The sequence below is a fragment of the Falco biarmicus genome, chromosome 8 (genome assembly GCF_023638135.1).
Source record: "Falco biarmicus isolate bFalBia1 chromosome 8, bFalBia1.pri, whole genome shotgun sequence".
Taxonomy (NCBI): domain Eukaryota; kingdom Metazoa; phylum Chordata; class Aves; order Falconiformes; family Falconidae; genus Falco; species Falco biarmicus.
The window spans coordinates 22,295,524-22,309,150 of NC_079295.1; the positions used below are offsets into that span (position 1 = coordinate 22,295,524).

The 13,627-nt window shown below is 40.2% G+C and overlaps 1 protein-coding gene across 4 annotated transcripts in view; it reads right to left on the minus strand.

Annotated features, from left to right (window-relative positions):
* Nucleotides 1-13,517, minus strand: part of PPIG (peptidylprolyl isomerase G) — a 28,642-nt gene extending 15,125 nt beyond the window's left edge. Inside the window, exons 1-8 of one of the 4 annotated variants that reach the window (XM_056349975.1) lie at nt 13,364-13,483; nt 10,894-10,923; nt 8,422-8,486; nt 5,107-5,186; nt 4,926-5,000; nt 2,675-2,782; nt 2,136-2,180; nt 131-218 (exon numbers count right to left, since the gene is read on the minus strand). In XM_056349975.1, coding sequence (XP_056205950.1) covers nt 131-218; nt 2,136-2,180; nt 2,675-2,782; nt 4,926-5,000; nt 5,107-5,167 — 377 coding nt within the window. In that variant the 5' untranslated portion in view covers nt 5,168-5,186; nt 8,422-8,486; nt 10,894-10,923; nt 13,364-13,483. Of the gene's footprint in view, nt 1-130; nt 219-2,135; nt 2,181-2,674; nt 2,783-4,925; nt 5,001-5,106; nt 5,187-8,421; nt 8,487-10,893; nt 10,924-12,981; nt 13,000-13,363 lie in introns of those variants that run through there. The other 3 variants (XM_056349976.1, XM_056349974.1, XM_056349978.1) reach the window with 3 other exon arrangements.
* Between the last annotated feature and the right edge of the window lie 110 nt (nt 13,518-13,627).

Genomic DNA, 13,627 nt, shown 5'->3' on the forward strand with positions numbered 1-13,627 from the left:
CAGGAGCTAGCCTTCAATATTCAAATAAATAAATATTTAAATAAATATTAATTTCAATATTTAAAAGGATGACTTTTACAACTTACAAATGGCAAACCACACACACATTTCAGGATAGTACAATACTTACATAAAGAACTGTGAACCATTTGTATCTTTCCCTCGGTTGGCCATTGAAAGGAGAAATTCTTTGTTGTGCTTTACAGCAAAGCTTTCATCTAAAGAAGGTGTTTTCAGTTACTTTAATATACCACATATGCTTAGATAAATACTATATTAAATAAATCTGCTCGTCACTTCAATAAAAAGTGGTGTTAAGAACAGATTCAAAATATGAGCTTATATATATTCCTTCCATTCTAAATAATGCAATTTAATGAGGAGAAATATGAATGAGTGGTTTCTAGCCTGAGAAAAAACTAAAAAATCAAGTATTCTTGTTCAAGATATTTGTTTCCTACCAACATTAGCAGAGACCTCATAATTTTAAGTTGTTGCTCTTTCTGTTCTGCACATACTGATCATTGTCTCTTTGGGTTTTTAGCTGTGCGTTAACTACTAAGAAACCCCCCATTTCCAGGCAGTTTTGTAATTATTCTTTAATACACATGGACATCCAGTTTGATAGCAATCCCAAACAAGTTCTCTTTGTCTGTCAGGCACACAGATGAACTTACCAAGCTGGTCATCAGCAAAGGAAGTTTAACTTGAATGAACCCTACTTCTGATGAGCAAAGCAATGTTAACAGTTCAAACTAAATCCCAATGAATCTGTGAAAAGTTCTCACTATTCTTCGTTTAACACATCTGTAAGATATTATCCTCCCTCCCTCCTCTCCCAAAACAGCATAGAGGTTGCTGGGGGATCCAAACTCTTCAAACAGAGGAAGTTTGCTCAGTATTGTTTAGATACAGATGGCACAAGCAAGCATTAACCAAGAAGAAAAGTATGCCATCTGTAAGGCTATGGTTTCACATCACAATGTGAGACTGGAGGTGACAGTCCCACTCTCTATCCAGTCACCTGTATAATTGCTATCTGGCATAACATTAAGTCACCAATATAATGCTATGGTGAGTTGGTTAAGTGATCCACAAAAGCAAAATCTCCCACAAATCCAGTTTCATACCGTGGCTGAGCTGAACAGCCAACTTAAAACTGACAGAAGGTTTGGCTCCTTCTTTCAACTTCCCCCAACCACACATTTCCTCAAACCCAGCTACTAATTTGACTTGGTTCTGATGCTTGCCAAATTATTGAATTGCATCCACTCACTAATATGGAAATAAATACTTTTTTGCTACAATAGTCTTTGGGCATTTTAAAAGCTGAATCAGCTGAATTTTCTGAAAACTGATCTGAATGAGAGTCAATGCAAGCTAAGACCTCCTCCGCCTTTTGACAGTTACAAACTGTTGATTCAACTCAAGTTCTTATATAAAATTGGAGTCTGGCTCTACTAAAATAGCGGATAATTCCTTTGATTGTTTGCTGCAAGCTCAGACGAGACCTTATGTTAAAAGAAAAGTGTCAGGGAGGAGCATAACCACTCCTGCTGGTCGCAGTGAGCTATCACATGGGTTTAGGTGTAATACAAAAACAAAACCACAGAGATGCTCCACTGTAGTGTGAGCAAACACAGGCTGAGAAACACATGGGAGTGCAGAACAGGTACTTCTGCAACACTGCCTGAACAAGGATGAGGACCATGAGAAAACTGATGCCCTCTATCATTAATTCCTCTGGGGTTCAGGAAAGCAAGGCTTTATGTGTTCTTTTAAATAAACATTTTACAAGGAAATCTGACTCCATCACGCCCTTCTCCTTTTCACTGGAAGACAATCCCTAACTTCTAGCTAGCTGCTCAAACCAAAAATGTACGTTTAAAAACAGTTATAAAAATGTAAATCTGGTAAAATAGACAGATACAAAGAAGTTCAGTTTTAATTTTCATTCATTAAAAAGGTTCGTATCTTAGAAGTAAAATAATCTAAACCGGACAGTCACAGGCCTCTAAGACCATACAAAATCTTAACAAAAACAATGAAGTTCAGTTTACAGAACAAGGACTACAGAATGTAAAGGTGATTGCTTACAGTAACACCAAAATAGAGAAGACTGATAAAATTCTTACCTTCAAAAAAGCCACCATAAATGGATTCTCCTCCCCTGCCATTTCCTTGAGAGAGGAAGTGATATACAACTTAAAGTAGTGATTAAAAGTCACATTATGTGGAAGATGCTTTGTAATATGAAATACTGATCCAACTGCATCAAAGTCACTGACATTATTCCTCAAGACATGCAAAGATCAAAACACATCTTTGTAGTCCCAAAGCACACTTGGAAAACAAGAAAGTATCCTCCCATGTATTCTGCTATAGTTTACCTTTTTTCTGTATTTCCCCAGCAGCAGATATTTTTCCTTCATATTTAAACCTTTCAATACAAAGTACTTAGTACTTTAAGTACTGAAATAACAAAGAAAAAATGTATGTGTATACACACACATTTAAGTTTATTATATACATTTTCACACAAAGGTTCTTATGCAGAAAAATGGGAAAAAAGCAGTTGAATCCCAGAATGATTAACGTAAGTGACGATACACAGAACTCCTGCAATACACTATCACAAAAGCATTAAAGTTTTCTTCAAAGATCCACATCATACCTTCACTGAAGTCACCTCCTTGGATCATAAAATCTTTCACAACCCTGTGAAACAGACAACTTTTGTAATGCAATGGCTTTTGGGTGGATTTTCCTGTACCCTTTTCACCTAAAGAGGAGGAACAAAAAATAAAATTACTGTCTGTATTACTGTCTGTACCTGTAGAATCTCTGCTACAAAAAATAACTCTAAGTGCTTAATCAAAACCTTCTGCTCTGAAAATTGAGCTTGTGAGGCAGACACATACCTGTAACACCAACAGAAACTAGCATTTAAGAAAGCACAGCAGGAACTACCTTTTGTCTCTAGAGTTACACCAGAAAACTCCTTACTGACATTATTATACGACTCTGGTCTCATCCATGCAGATTTACTGAAATTAACCAGCCACAGCTTAGGTTTGAGTTAACTGGCATTGCTCAGAAATATGCAAGAAACACCCAGATCTTCAGTTACAACACCGCACAGTTAAGATACCATAAAAGCTCCTAATAAAAGCAAAGAGGCAGGGGGAAGGAGAAGGAATCTCATTCCCTCCCTCTCATGACTACAACTGCCATCTTTCTCCCTTATGTCAGCTCTGGTGCTGAAGACCGACAAGCAGACTCTGGTTCAGGTACCCACAAATAGCTAAGGTGTCTAAGTTAACAAGATGAATGGCTCATGGTAGGTGGCAGAGCCAACCTCAAGGTAGCAGTAAGGTAATCAGTAGGAGGATGCTGGAAGGAAAAGGATCTCTTCCCCTTAGTGCTGGTAAACCATTAGACTATATCTTCCTATAACCTTATTCTCAGCTATTAAACTGACAAAAGCTTTTGTCAAGGGCAGTTGTCTCTGAACTTGTCTGCAACAGACTGGAGCCTCTGTATGGATCTGACTACCTAGAAAAAACACTTTTGATAGGAACTTCGATAAATGTGAAGTTGTATCTATTCCACTATGACATATGCCTAACATAGGTACGCTAGGAAAACATAAGGCTGCCGATCCTTGCTTTAAGAAGAGAGCACATACTTTTCAAAATTGCCTGAAAAGGAGTAAAGAAAACAAGATCAAAATTTGAATTGATTTGCTGATGAGCAATATCATAAATACTCTGCCCATATATTTTCCTCACTATTCTTAAATATGCTAAAGCAGCAAAGTAGTTCAGCATCTGAATTTGATCTTCAATGTCAGCAACTAAGTATGAACTTAGTAGTACTTGTTCCTGACCTGAAATGCTGTTGAAAGACTTCAAGTCAAAAATTTAAAGCAGTAGCTGGGAATAACACTATAAATCTGATTTTCAGGCAGCTGACAGCAGATCAAGAATGGCACGGTCACATGATAACATGCTCACATTCATTAAGAAGAATCACTTTAAGGTTCAAATTTGTTAACACATTTTGATAATCTGATTTTGTGTCAGATCAGATAATACCTACATTCCTAGAGGCATCGTGAATGGTGCACCAAGTGTTCTAGCCAATTTGACATACATGTAATTATGCACCCACACCTGATTCAGATCATATTAGTGCTGCTGAGGGATTCAGTATTAACAGCCACAGAGCCCTGACCTGAAAAACAACAGAGCTGGAAGGAAAGGAAGCAGAAAATGCTGAAGACAAGAAACATGTACGCTATCAATGTAATCACAAAATTATTCTTGTGATAATAAACTTAAGTTTTGCTAAACTGTCAGCATTTTCAACAAAAGTATGCAGTCCACAGGATAATAATTCTGTTTGGAAATGCTTACAGAACAGAGTTTTCGCAGTATTTTGTTCAAGAAATCATCTGAATTTCAATAGCAGTGGAAACCACCAGTCGCCATCAACAAAGAAAAATAAAAATTAAGAAAAAATCCAAACAACTAATGAAACCAGCAATACCTTTCAAATACCTCAAAGTAGCATAAGACCAAAAAGTAAGTCTGCATGGTTGACCTCTTATTGGCTACCTTTCAAGACTGGATGATGTTATATAATGTGAACAGTAATATCTATGCTAGTAACAGAAAATCAGCTTACTGTGTCCATATTTAAAGTTGATTAGTATACACTCCCTGCAAGATACTAAGCCAAAGCTATAACTGCTTTGATCCTACATCAGATGCACATGAGAAATCAGCTAAATCTCTAGAGATACCAAGAAACAATGTTTCACGTACTTATTTTTATATGTAAGAAAATGTCAGGAAAAAAATAACACAAAACATCACACTAGCTAACATGGTATTACATTTAAAATTATAAAATCTACAAACCTGTGCAAAGGCAGCGAAAATTCTCACATGTCTTTGGACACACATCTGAAAAGAGTTCAAAGACCACTCTTCCAGCTAGGGAAAAAAAAAAAAGAAGTCACATTTATTATGAAGTTAACTGGTATGTGCATTATTCTTCTTAGAATATCATGTAACTAAATGGCTATTTTAATTTTCTTACCAGGTACATTGTTGATGGCTATGTCAAAAAAGCAACGAGGTCTCTGGACCTTTACTCCCATGGCTTCAAAAGTTTAAATACTGTAAGTAATAAAAATAAAATTTAGTTTTTCTTTCTGTGTCATAACACTACGTGTAAGTCAGCGTAAAAGATTCTACAAAGACAACAAATGCTGCAGAAAAACAAACCTTCAAAAAAAAGAGTGCAAACAAAAAGTTTTAAAGGTTCAGAGAATACAAAGTATTTTAGGTCATTTTCAGGTTTTGTAGACCCAAATTCATGTTTGCTGCAATAATATCACATTTAAACTTCAGTGCCATACTTCAGATGAGGAAATACAAAAAAGAAAAGATAAAGTATGGGGATAATAAAGCTTGAAGTCTTCCTGCTATCCAGATAGTACGTACATAATCACCTAAGTTGTCTGTTCCTAGGTAAAATAAACATCAGAGATTTAAAAAAAAAAAAAAAAGAAAAAAAGAAAAACCCCCTACATTTCAGTTTTGAGAGCAAACTACTTGAATGCTCTCAAACAACTCTGCAGCTGCCTCTCAACTGCTTAAAAGAGACTAATTTGTAATCTGTTAGGCACAGCATTAGTGACTGAGAAGGCCACCATCTCCACATGCCAACCCACCCTTCTGGTCAGGGTCACCAGATTCAGATCAGGCTCCTCCCCTCAGGAACACATCAGCTGCTGCAGTCCACAACCCAGTGTAGCTCATCTCAGTTACTATTACCTGGGCCATGAACTACAACTGCTCAAGGGAGAGCACAGCACAGAAAGGTGAACCGCCCAGGATGGTGAACTTCAGCTGCTGTAGAAGAGTAATAATTGCCCAAGTCAAGCAGGCATACTTTCAGAAATACCAGAACTTTTGCAACAAAGAGAACAGTCAAAGAGTGGCAAATAACTTACGGTGGCTACAACCTGGCATGTCACCAACATATTGTCACCTTAAGAATTAAGCATTCAATTTCTTAGGAATATATTTCCTGAATTCCTGTCACTGCAGTTATCAGGAGCTGCTCTAATTCAGATCCAAAGCATTCTACGTGAAAAAAAATACAAATATGTAGCTCTTCCACAATTACTGCTAAGTGAAATTATTTGGGCTTTTTATTGCTTCTTTTCCTTCTACATCATTGCTCATCTCTTTTGAGTCACCATCCCTGGAGGTGTTTAAAAAGACATGTAGACATGGTGCTTAGGGACATAGTTTAGTGGTGGACTTGGTGTGTTAGGTTTACAGTTTGACTCAATGATCTTAAGGGTCTTTTCCAACTTAAATGATTCTATGATTCTTTATCAAGAATTTTAATGCAACTTTCCCATTGAGTACATAAATCCCTTTATTTCTGTGTAACAAAACATGTCTTAATCCATTTGCACCACCAGTCTTTCAACATTATGTACAACCATGATATTCTTTTCCTTTCCTGAAGTCCCATCATCTCTGAATTACTTGAGAGGGGAAAGCAACAATGACGGTAAAAGGATCTGTACAACTGGAGTACCTTTTCCAGAACTTGGAACATAATCCATAAATTTTCAGTTCTAATTATTTTTAATTGCCAGAAAAAACTATTCAAATGTAACTGACATACTGCATACATCCCTCCTAAAGATTCACTCATAGCTGTGCCACAGAACAGCCTCGAAAAATTCAATTGTCACCATCTGTCACACTGAGCTCATGAACAAGAGGCTGTAAGAAATCAAGACAGCAGTGTAATCACGTTAGTCTATATTCTCTCTACTTGCGCTCAGTGTCACTCCTAGTATTTCGCCAAGATTACACAGTGAAAATCCAAAGAACAATGTAGAAATGATTTAAATTAAACACCACTCAGTAATCACTTGCGATTTTTACCATGAGAAGACTTTGCAAACATGCAGAATCTCACTAGATACTTAGTTTTGTAATGAATACATTAATTCACACAAGCCAGAGACTCATGAAAAGCAGCAGGCTTGCCTCAGTCTGCTTGCTCCTCTCCCCAAATTACTATTTCCTCTTCTATCAGTGCAACAAATTTTGTAGCCAGGCAGAAAAACAAATAGAGAAAAACAACTGTAGCTCAGAACTTTGATGTTGTCAGCTTAGCAGAAGGCTGACCAGCTCATCCTGCTGTTGCACAAACTCTGGGGCAGCGCGAGGAAGTGGCAGCGTGGGCAAGCCAAGGGAGATGAGACAGGTGGGAGGGGAGACTGCCTTCAGAACTGACACCAGCTCAGAGGACAGCCATCAACTCACACTGTCAGCAGCAGAATATACAGCTGTGTGGAGGGGCAGGGGAGTATTTTCTTTTAGGAAACCTCTCAGAATAAATGCTACTAAATACTGCTCAGTGACAGAACTGACAGTTTTAACTGAACTCAGACATCTAAGAATCAGCAGTACCACAACTGATCCATCAATTGTACCCAAACTTTACACATTTAGCTGTAGTGCTTGAGTGAGTAGGGATTTAACTCCTGCCTTACAGGCAATTTGCTTGAGAAACGTAGAGATATGTCTTTAGCATTTATATACAGTATTTTAGCCCCCCAAAAATGCAAGCTACCTTAACATTTGACACAATTTTTATTTCACTGATAATGACTAAAGCTAATCTTTAAAATAAACGTCAATGTACCCACATATGTCAATTTTTAACTCTTTTGTAAAGAACGGGGTAGGAGAGAGAAGGAACAAATAAGAATTCTACCTGAATCCCTATTTGCACTAATTTTGAACAGCAGAACACAGGAAGTTTAGTCTGTGTTCTAAATGTTACTTTCCCTAAATTCTCCCATAATATCCCCTAAATACTGGCTGCACTTGGTTCTATACGAGTTATGTCAACCGGTCAGTATGAACACCCTGACTGGACAAACACCAGGCCAACTAAATATACCTAACTCTTGAGCTGATGTCGCCTAGTAAACCAGGCTAAAATATCAGTGACATTTGTCCTCCCTACCTACATGTCAAGTTTTTCCTCTCCAATATACTTAAGTATCCTCAGCACAGTTATTAGACCTTCTCCTGAAGCATTACAGAGAAAATTACTGAGCTACAAATGATCCATAAACGATCGACTTCTATTCATGTATTTAGTATTTAACTAAAAGTATTTAACACCAAACAGTCTTGTATACACTGATCATTTAAAGCTTGTCTGTATTAAATGCAAGTACATGGGATACGAATGTTAAACACAGAATCAACAAAGAAAAACAATTTGAAAATAGCAAGAAGTCAGGAAAATAACAAAATTATAAGTGAAGGAAATGTTAAAGTCAATGCAAAAGATGCTCACTATACATACACAAAAAAATATGCTATGCAGATGGGCAGTGTTGAGAAGTCGGCTCACTTCTTCCTTCCAAAACTCTGTAAGAAAGGAAATTTAACAACCCAAGTACCATCCTGAAATGTTCAAGCCATTAATCATTCTCAATAACCTCCTGTTTGAGAAGCCTCTTGCTGTCTAAGTAGAAATGATGTCCAAAAAAACCCCACAAAAAAAACCACAACCACCACCTCTGAAGTGGTGACTTCAGTATATCTAAAGAGGCCTGTCTGTTATATTCTGAAAGTGGACTTTCAGTTCAGCTTAGAGCATATTTGCATTTATTGACAAATACACCAGAAATATTTAGCCTTGTCAGAACAGCTGCATCCATAACCAATGCATCACCAGCTGTGTCCATCAAGGTTCACATCCCTTCACACCTCCATCAGCCTCATTATTCTGTACAAGTATTTGCTGGATAAAACTGGCCAATTCATGGCCAGGCTGCAGACAAGCTGTTCTTCAAAATCATCGGAGTCAATGGAAAAAGATAACCATCCCAAACCATTCACAAGCATCTCTCTGCCAGAGATTATTCCTCATATGTGTTGATACGCTTACAAATACACCTTGAGGATTTTTTTTTCAAAATCACCTGTGCTAGCAAAAATCCGGTAATAATACGTTTAATATAAATTAGCTCCTTTTGACTGAAATGGGCTAGAAAGCACTCACAGATGCACACCAACTGAAGCATCCATGTGTTGTGCATTTCATGAGAGCTGATGGCAAGCAGCAATACAGCAGTATTTCCTAGTTTTATGAGGGAAATAAAACCCACACCACCTTTATCTGTCAGTATGCTGAAGAGCTCACAGGACTACCTATTTGTTTCTGTCCCTGCATGGGACAGAACAGATTTGGAGCGAAGATGTATTCAGTAGGAAGGAACAAAAACCAAAACCATATTTGTCCTATTCCTTCACTTCTTTCTCTGTCATCGTCGGCTCTCCCCTATTTTTAAATTCTCTTTGACCTTGCCTTTGTATTTGTTTCCTTGCATCATTTTACAATTATCTTCTGCACTGGTCTTCATTCAATGTCCAAATGAAGTGTACAATAAAGTGCATAAATTCACATTCTTAGTATTTTGTTTCACATCATCTACAAATGCAGGAAGACAAAACTACATTGATTTACGTTGCAAAAGATAGCCATCTGGAATCTTCAGAAATTATAAGCAAAACTTTGAACCCAGAACATGCAAATTCACAAAGTGAATACTGAACATGTATCACATCCACTAAAGCTGTGGCTGCAGTCACTTGAAGCCAATACAAATATGGACTGATACCAGAATGGAGGGCTCGTACATCCACTTGTTTGGCTTTCATAGAACTGGCCACCTAGTTGCATAAAAACTACCCTTTCCTCCCCACTCCAGGAAAAGATTTGGCAGCTGCACATATCAGCTTAAAGTGACAGTGGAGCCATAAACTAAAAATGTTGTAAATTCATTCCAGTATGGATTAAACCGGAAATCAATTCATGACTGTGAAATGGGAGATGTGAAATTTTGTTCCTAGTTCCACTCCTGTGCCAGAGCTTCCAGCTGAGTTATGATGATACTGAAGGTATGAACAACAAAAATCCAACCAGCCCAACCCTCAATCTCTATAATTTCCTCATTTTCCCAAAACACCACCATCTTTTCCTCTGTTTCACCATAACCCCCCCCCATCAATTAGCAGCAACGATAACTAAGGAAGGGTTGGGTTTCTTTTCTTTTTCATTTTACTAATCAGCAGCACAAGATTTTTGTTGCCAGCAGATTTAGAAAGAAGGTACTACACTTGAACACACTTCAGGTTTAACATGCTGTCTTTGCTATCATGTGGACTTAAGACATCTGTAAGAAAAGAATATATTTGTGTTCTACACAGGTCCATGAAATTTATGCAGAAAGATTTTTTACTCATCATCAGAGATCGTGTATTAGAGGTTTTCAACCTAACTGCCTCTTCTAATGCTATTTAGAGGGAAAAAGCCAACCTTTCAACATTTTTACAGGTAAAAAGTGATTGACACCACTTTCCATCAGGTCTCCTCCTCTAGATTAATGCTACAAGGTTTTTTTGGACTACTGATACAGTATTTCTTTTTCTTCCCCTAAAAATTAAATAAAGATACTTGGCAGTATCAACCACTGCCTTCCATGAACATGAGGCAAAAGCCTGCTATGTTCTTAAGGAGATTTAAGAAAACACCATCTTCACATAGGTCTTGACTAAATATGCAGTACAAGCTCCTAACACTACTATACTGCATAGTGCATTTACATCACTTTCAGTATGATTTTTTACAATTATTAACATTAATTTAGTCTTCTTGTACTCAAGTATAAGGAACGCACACTCAGTTAAAACATCTGAGCCAGGAGAATATAACATTCAGCTGAGATGGTAGCAACATCCTCTTAAGCTATTTAAACAGAAATACACATACCTACTAGATCATGCCCTTTGTTTTATGCTCCTAGGAGACAAAAAAGATGTTAAAGTATCTAACCACACTCTTGTCAATATAAAGTTAAAAGCTTTGTTATCAAGAGTTAACCATGATTTTCTATCATCTACTTTAAGCAGAAGGTACTCTTCCCCCCCCCACCTCCCGTTAACATTTGTGAAAAGATACAAGTGTTTTCTTCCAGGTCTGTGCACAAAAGAAACATGTCCATTTCTATTCCACTATTCATAACCAGAAAGTGGATTAGCATAGGTCTGAAACCGTGAACTTACATTTTATACTTTACAAAATGCTAAAGACAGGCAAGTTTTAGCATTCTATGAAAGGGAAAAAAGCTTTTAAAGGGTCTAGTGTAATTTCCAAGCCATTTACCCATTAGGACTCCCAAACTAAATTTCAGAAGTGGAATACCTTCCTACCCCTGCTACTGAAGATGAGAAAAAGGCAACACCATTCAAGAGCAGGAGACAGTTCTTAACTCTGACCCATATTTGCCAACCATAATGAAAAAAAAGGTTGTTCTATCATATTTTATCCTCATGTTCTCCTCCCTGCTCTGCTATTTCAGCTCTAGATCCTTTCCCTGCCTCATTCCAGCCTCTTACCTAAACCTCACTCCATTAGAAGCTGGCCAGATTTGCTCCCTGGCATTCAGTGACTCTGCTTCCAAACGGAAGATGGCTCCTAAATGCACATGGCATAGAGGAGTGAACTGGTAGTGGAGACATCATGCTGCAGTAAAATCCTCCATTCCAAGTGCATATTCTTCACTCCAAATTCCCTAATAATCCACAGATTTTCTGAGATCCTAAGGGAAAAACTAAATCTTTTGGTAACAGCTTGGTGACTACTTAGCTAACTCAAAATGCTTCTTTTTCAAAGGACAGAACTGGAAAAATGAGAAGTCTTAGTAAGAAATATAGTCCCAAAGGGTGCTCTCAGAGAATTATTGATGTTGGTATCCTTTATATGCTCCCCTTCAGATCTTCTTCACATACAGGAAACTACATTTTTTCCAAAATCTTTATAAATAATTTAAAAAACTGATAAATCAAGCGCTGCGTATTTAGATAAATTAATGCTTCATAAATCATGTCTTAACTTCCATATTTTTACTATGGTAGCACCTAAACATTTGAGTCGTGCTAGACCCCCATGCATTAATGAATGGGAATAGTGAAACAAAATAGGAGGAAAAGCAAGAAGAAAAAAAGAAAAAAATCTGCAAAACCAAAACTAAAAACATTTATCCCTATCCAAAGAACAGCCTCTTCTGCAGGCAATATAGAACAAAAATGTGAAAACCAAAATATTCTCTCAGAAGAAAAGATACATTTTAGAAAATGGTCTCATGTTCCTCTTAAAAACAGGTCTCAGATGATTACTATAACTAGTCAAATGTTAGGCAACTACTAGCAAAAGCGATGACTTCATCAGCATTATGGAAAAATAATTCTTCTACTTGTAACTGAATCATAAGGCAATGTTTAACACTACAATACATTATTTTGCCCACAGTTTCAATCAACTATTTTTCTCCGAAGCCTCTCTCCTTCAAAGCCTCCTTAATGACAGAAGTACAATCACATATACACAGTACTTATAGTTTGGTCGTGACTGCAAATAAAATGAGCCTGAAACTCACTACTCATAAAAATCTCTGAAGTGCCTTAGGAAAACCTTAAGAGAGGCAAGGACCCTCCTGCCAGCCATGGTAGCTCCTGCAGGCTGCACTTCCCTAGGAGAGGCCTGCAGAGAAGAGAACATGTGGCACGCAGACAGCTCGGGTACTTGGCCCTCTCGGGGAAGAGGACGGACTCATTCAAAACTCCGGAGCAAGCAGGGAGCAGCACCGGAGGCTAGCCAGGGCGCTCGCAGCGGGCAGGCAGACCCGCGGCACGTCGGGCCCGCCGCTCGCCGGCTGCGGAGAAGCGACTCCCGGCCTGGCGGACCCCACCACCAGGCCCCGGCCGCCGCTTCACCCCCCCCCCCTCCCGCTCCCACCTGCCCTCGGGCCCCGCTCGCAGCATCTCACACAACCCCTCTCCTCGCAGGGGCCACCCTCACCTGGATTGCCGCGGGTGCCCCCCCAGGGAAGCGCTGGACGCCCCGGCCGCGGCCCGCCAGCCTCGCACACGGGCCGCCGGGCCTTGCGAGGGGGCGTGTGTGCGCGGGGAGCCGGCGCGGGCGACCGCCGCTGCCCCACACCCGCCCCACAGCGGCGGCTAGGCTAGGCCGGGCCGGGCCGGGGTTAGTCCCCGCGGCCGGCCGGGGAGGGGACAGGGTTCCCACCCCCGTCTGCGACCCAGGCTCAGGCCCCGTGGCGCTGCGACCTCCATTCTCCCCCCGGTCCCGGCGCCCACGCCGCAGCCTGGGCCGCGGCCCTCGCCCGGCCGCATGTCGACCTCGCCGGACCGCGGCGGCGCCCGGCTGCGGCACCGGCACTCACCCCGCTCGCGGCCCGCGTCGCCCCGCGCTCCTCAGCGCCTCGCCGCCATGTTAGAGCTGGTGCGGCACAGACTGCGTCAGTGGAAGGAAAGGGCGGGAGGGGGCGACCCCGGGGGCGGTGCGGCGGCGGAGCGGAGAGGGAGGACGCGGAGACGGGAGAAGCGGCACCCCGGCCCGCGAAGGGCTGGGGGGGGGGGGGGGGGGGGTCGCCGGTCGCAGAAGAACCTTGCCTGGCGGTGGGGTAAGGCGGCGGGGGCCGCTCAGA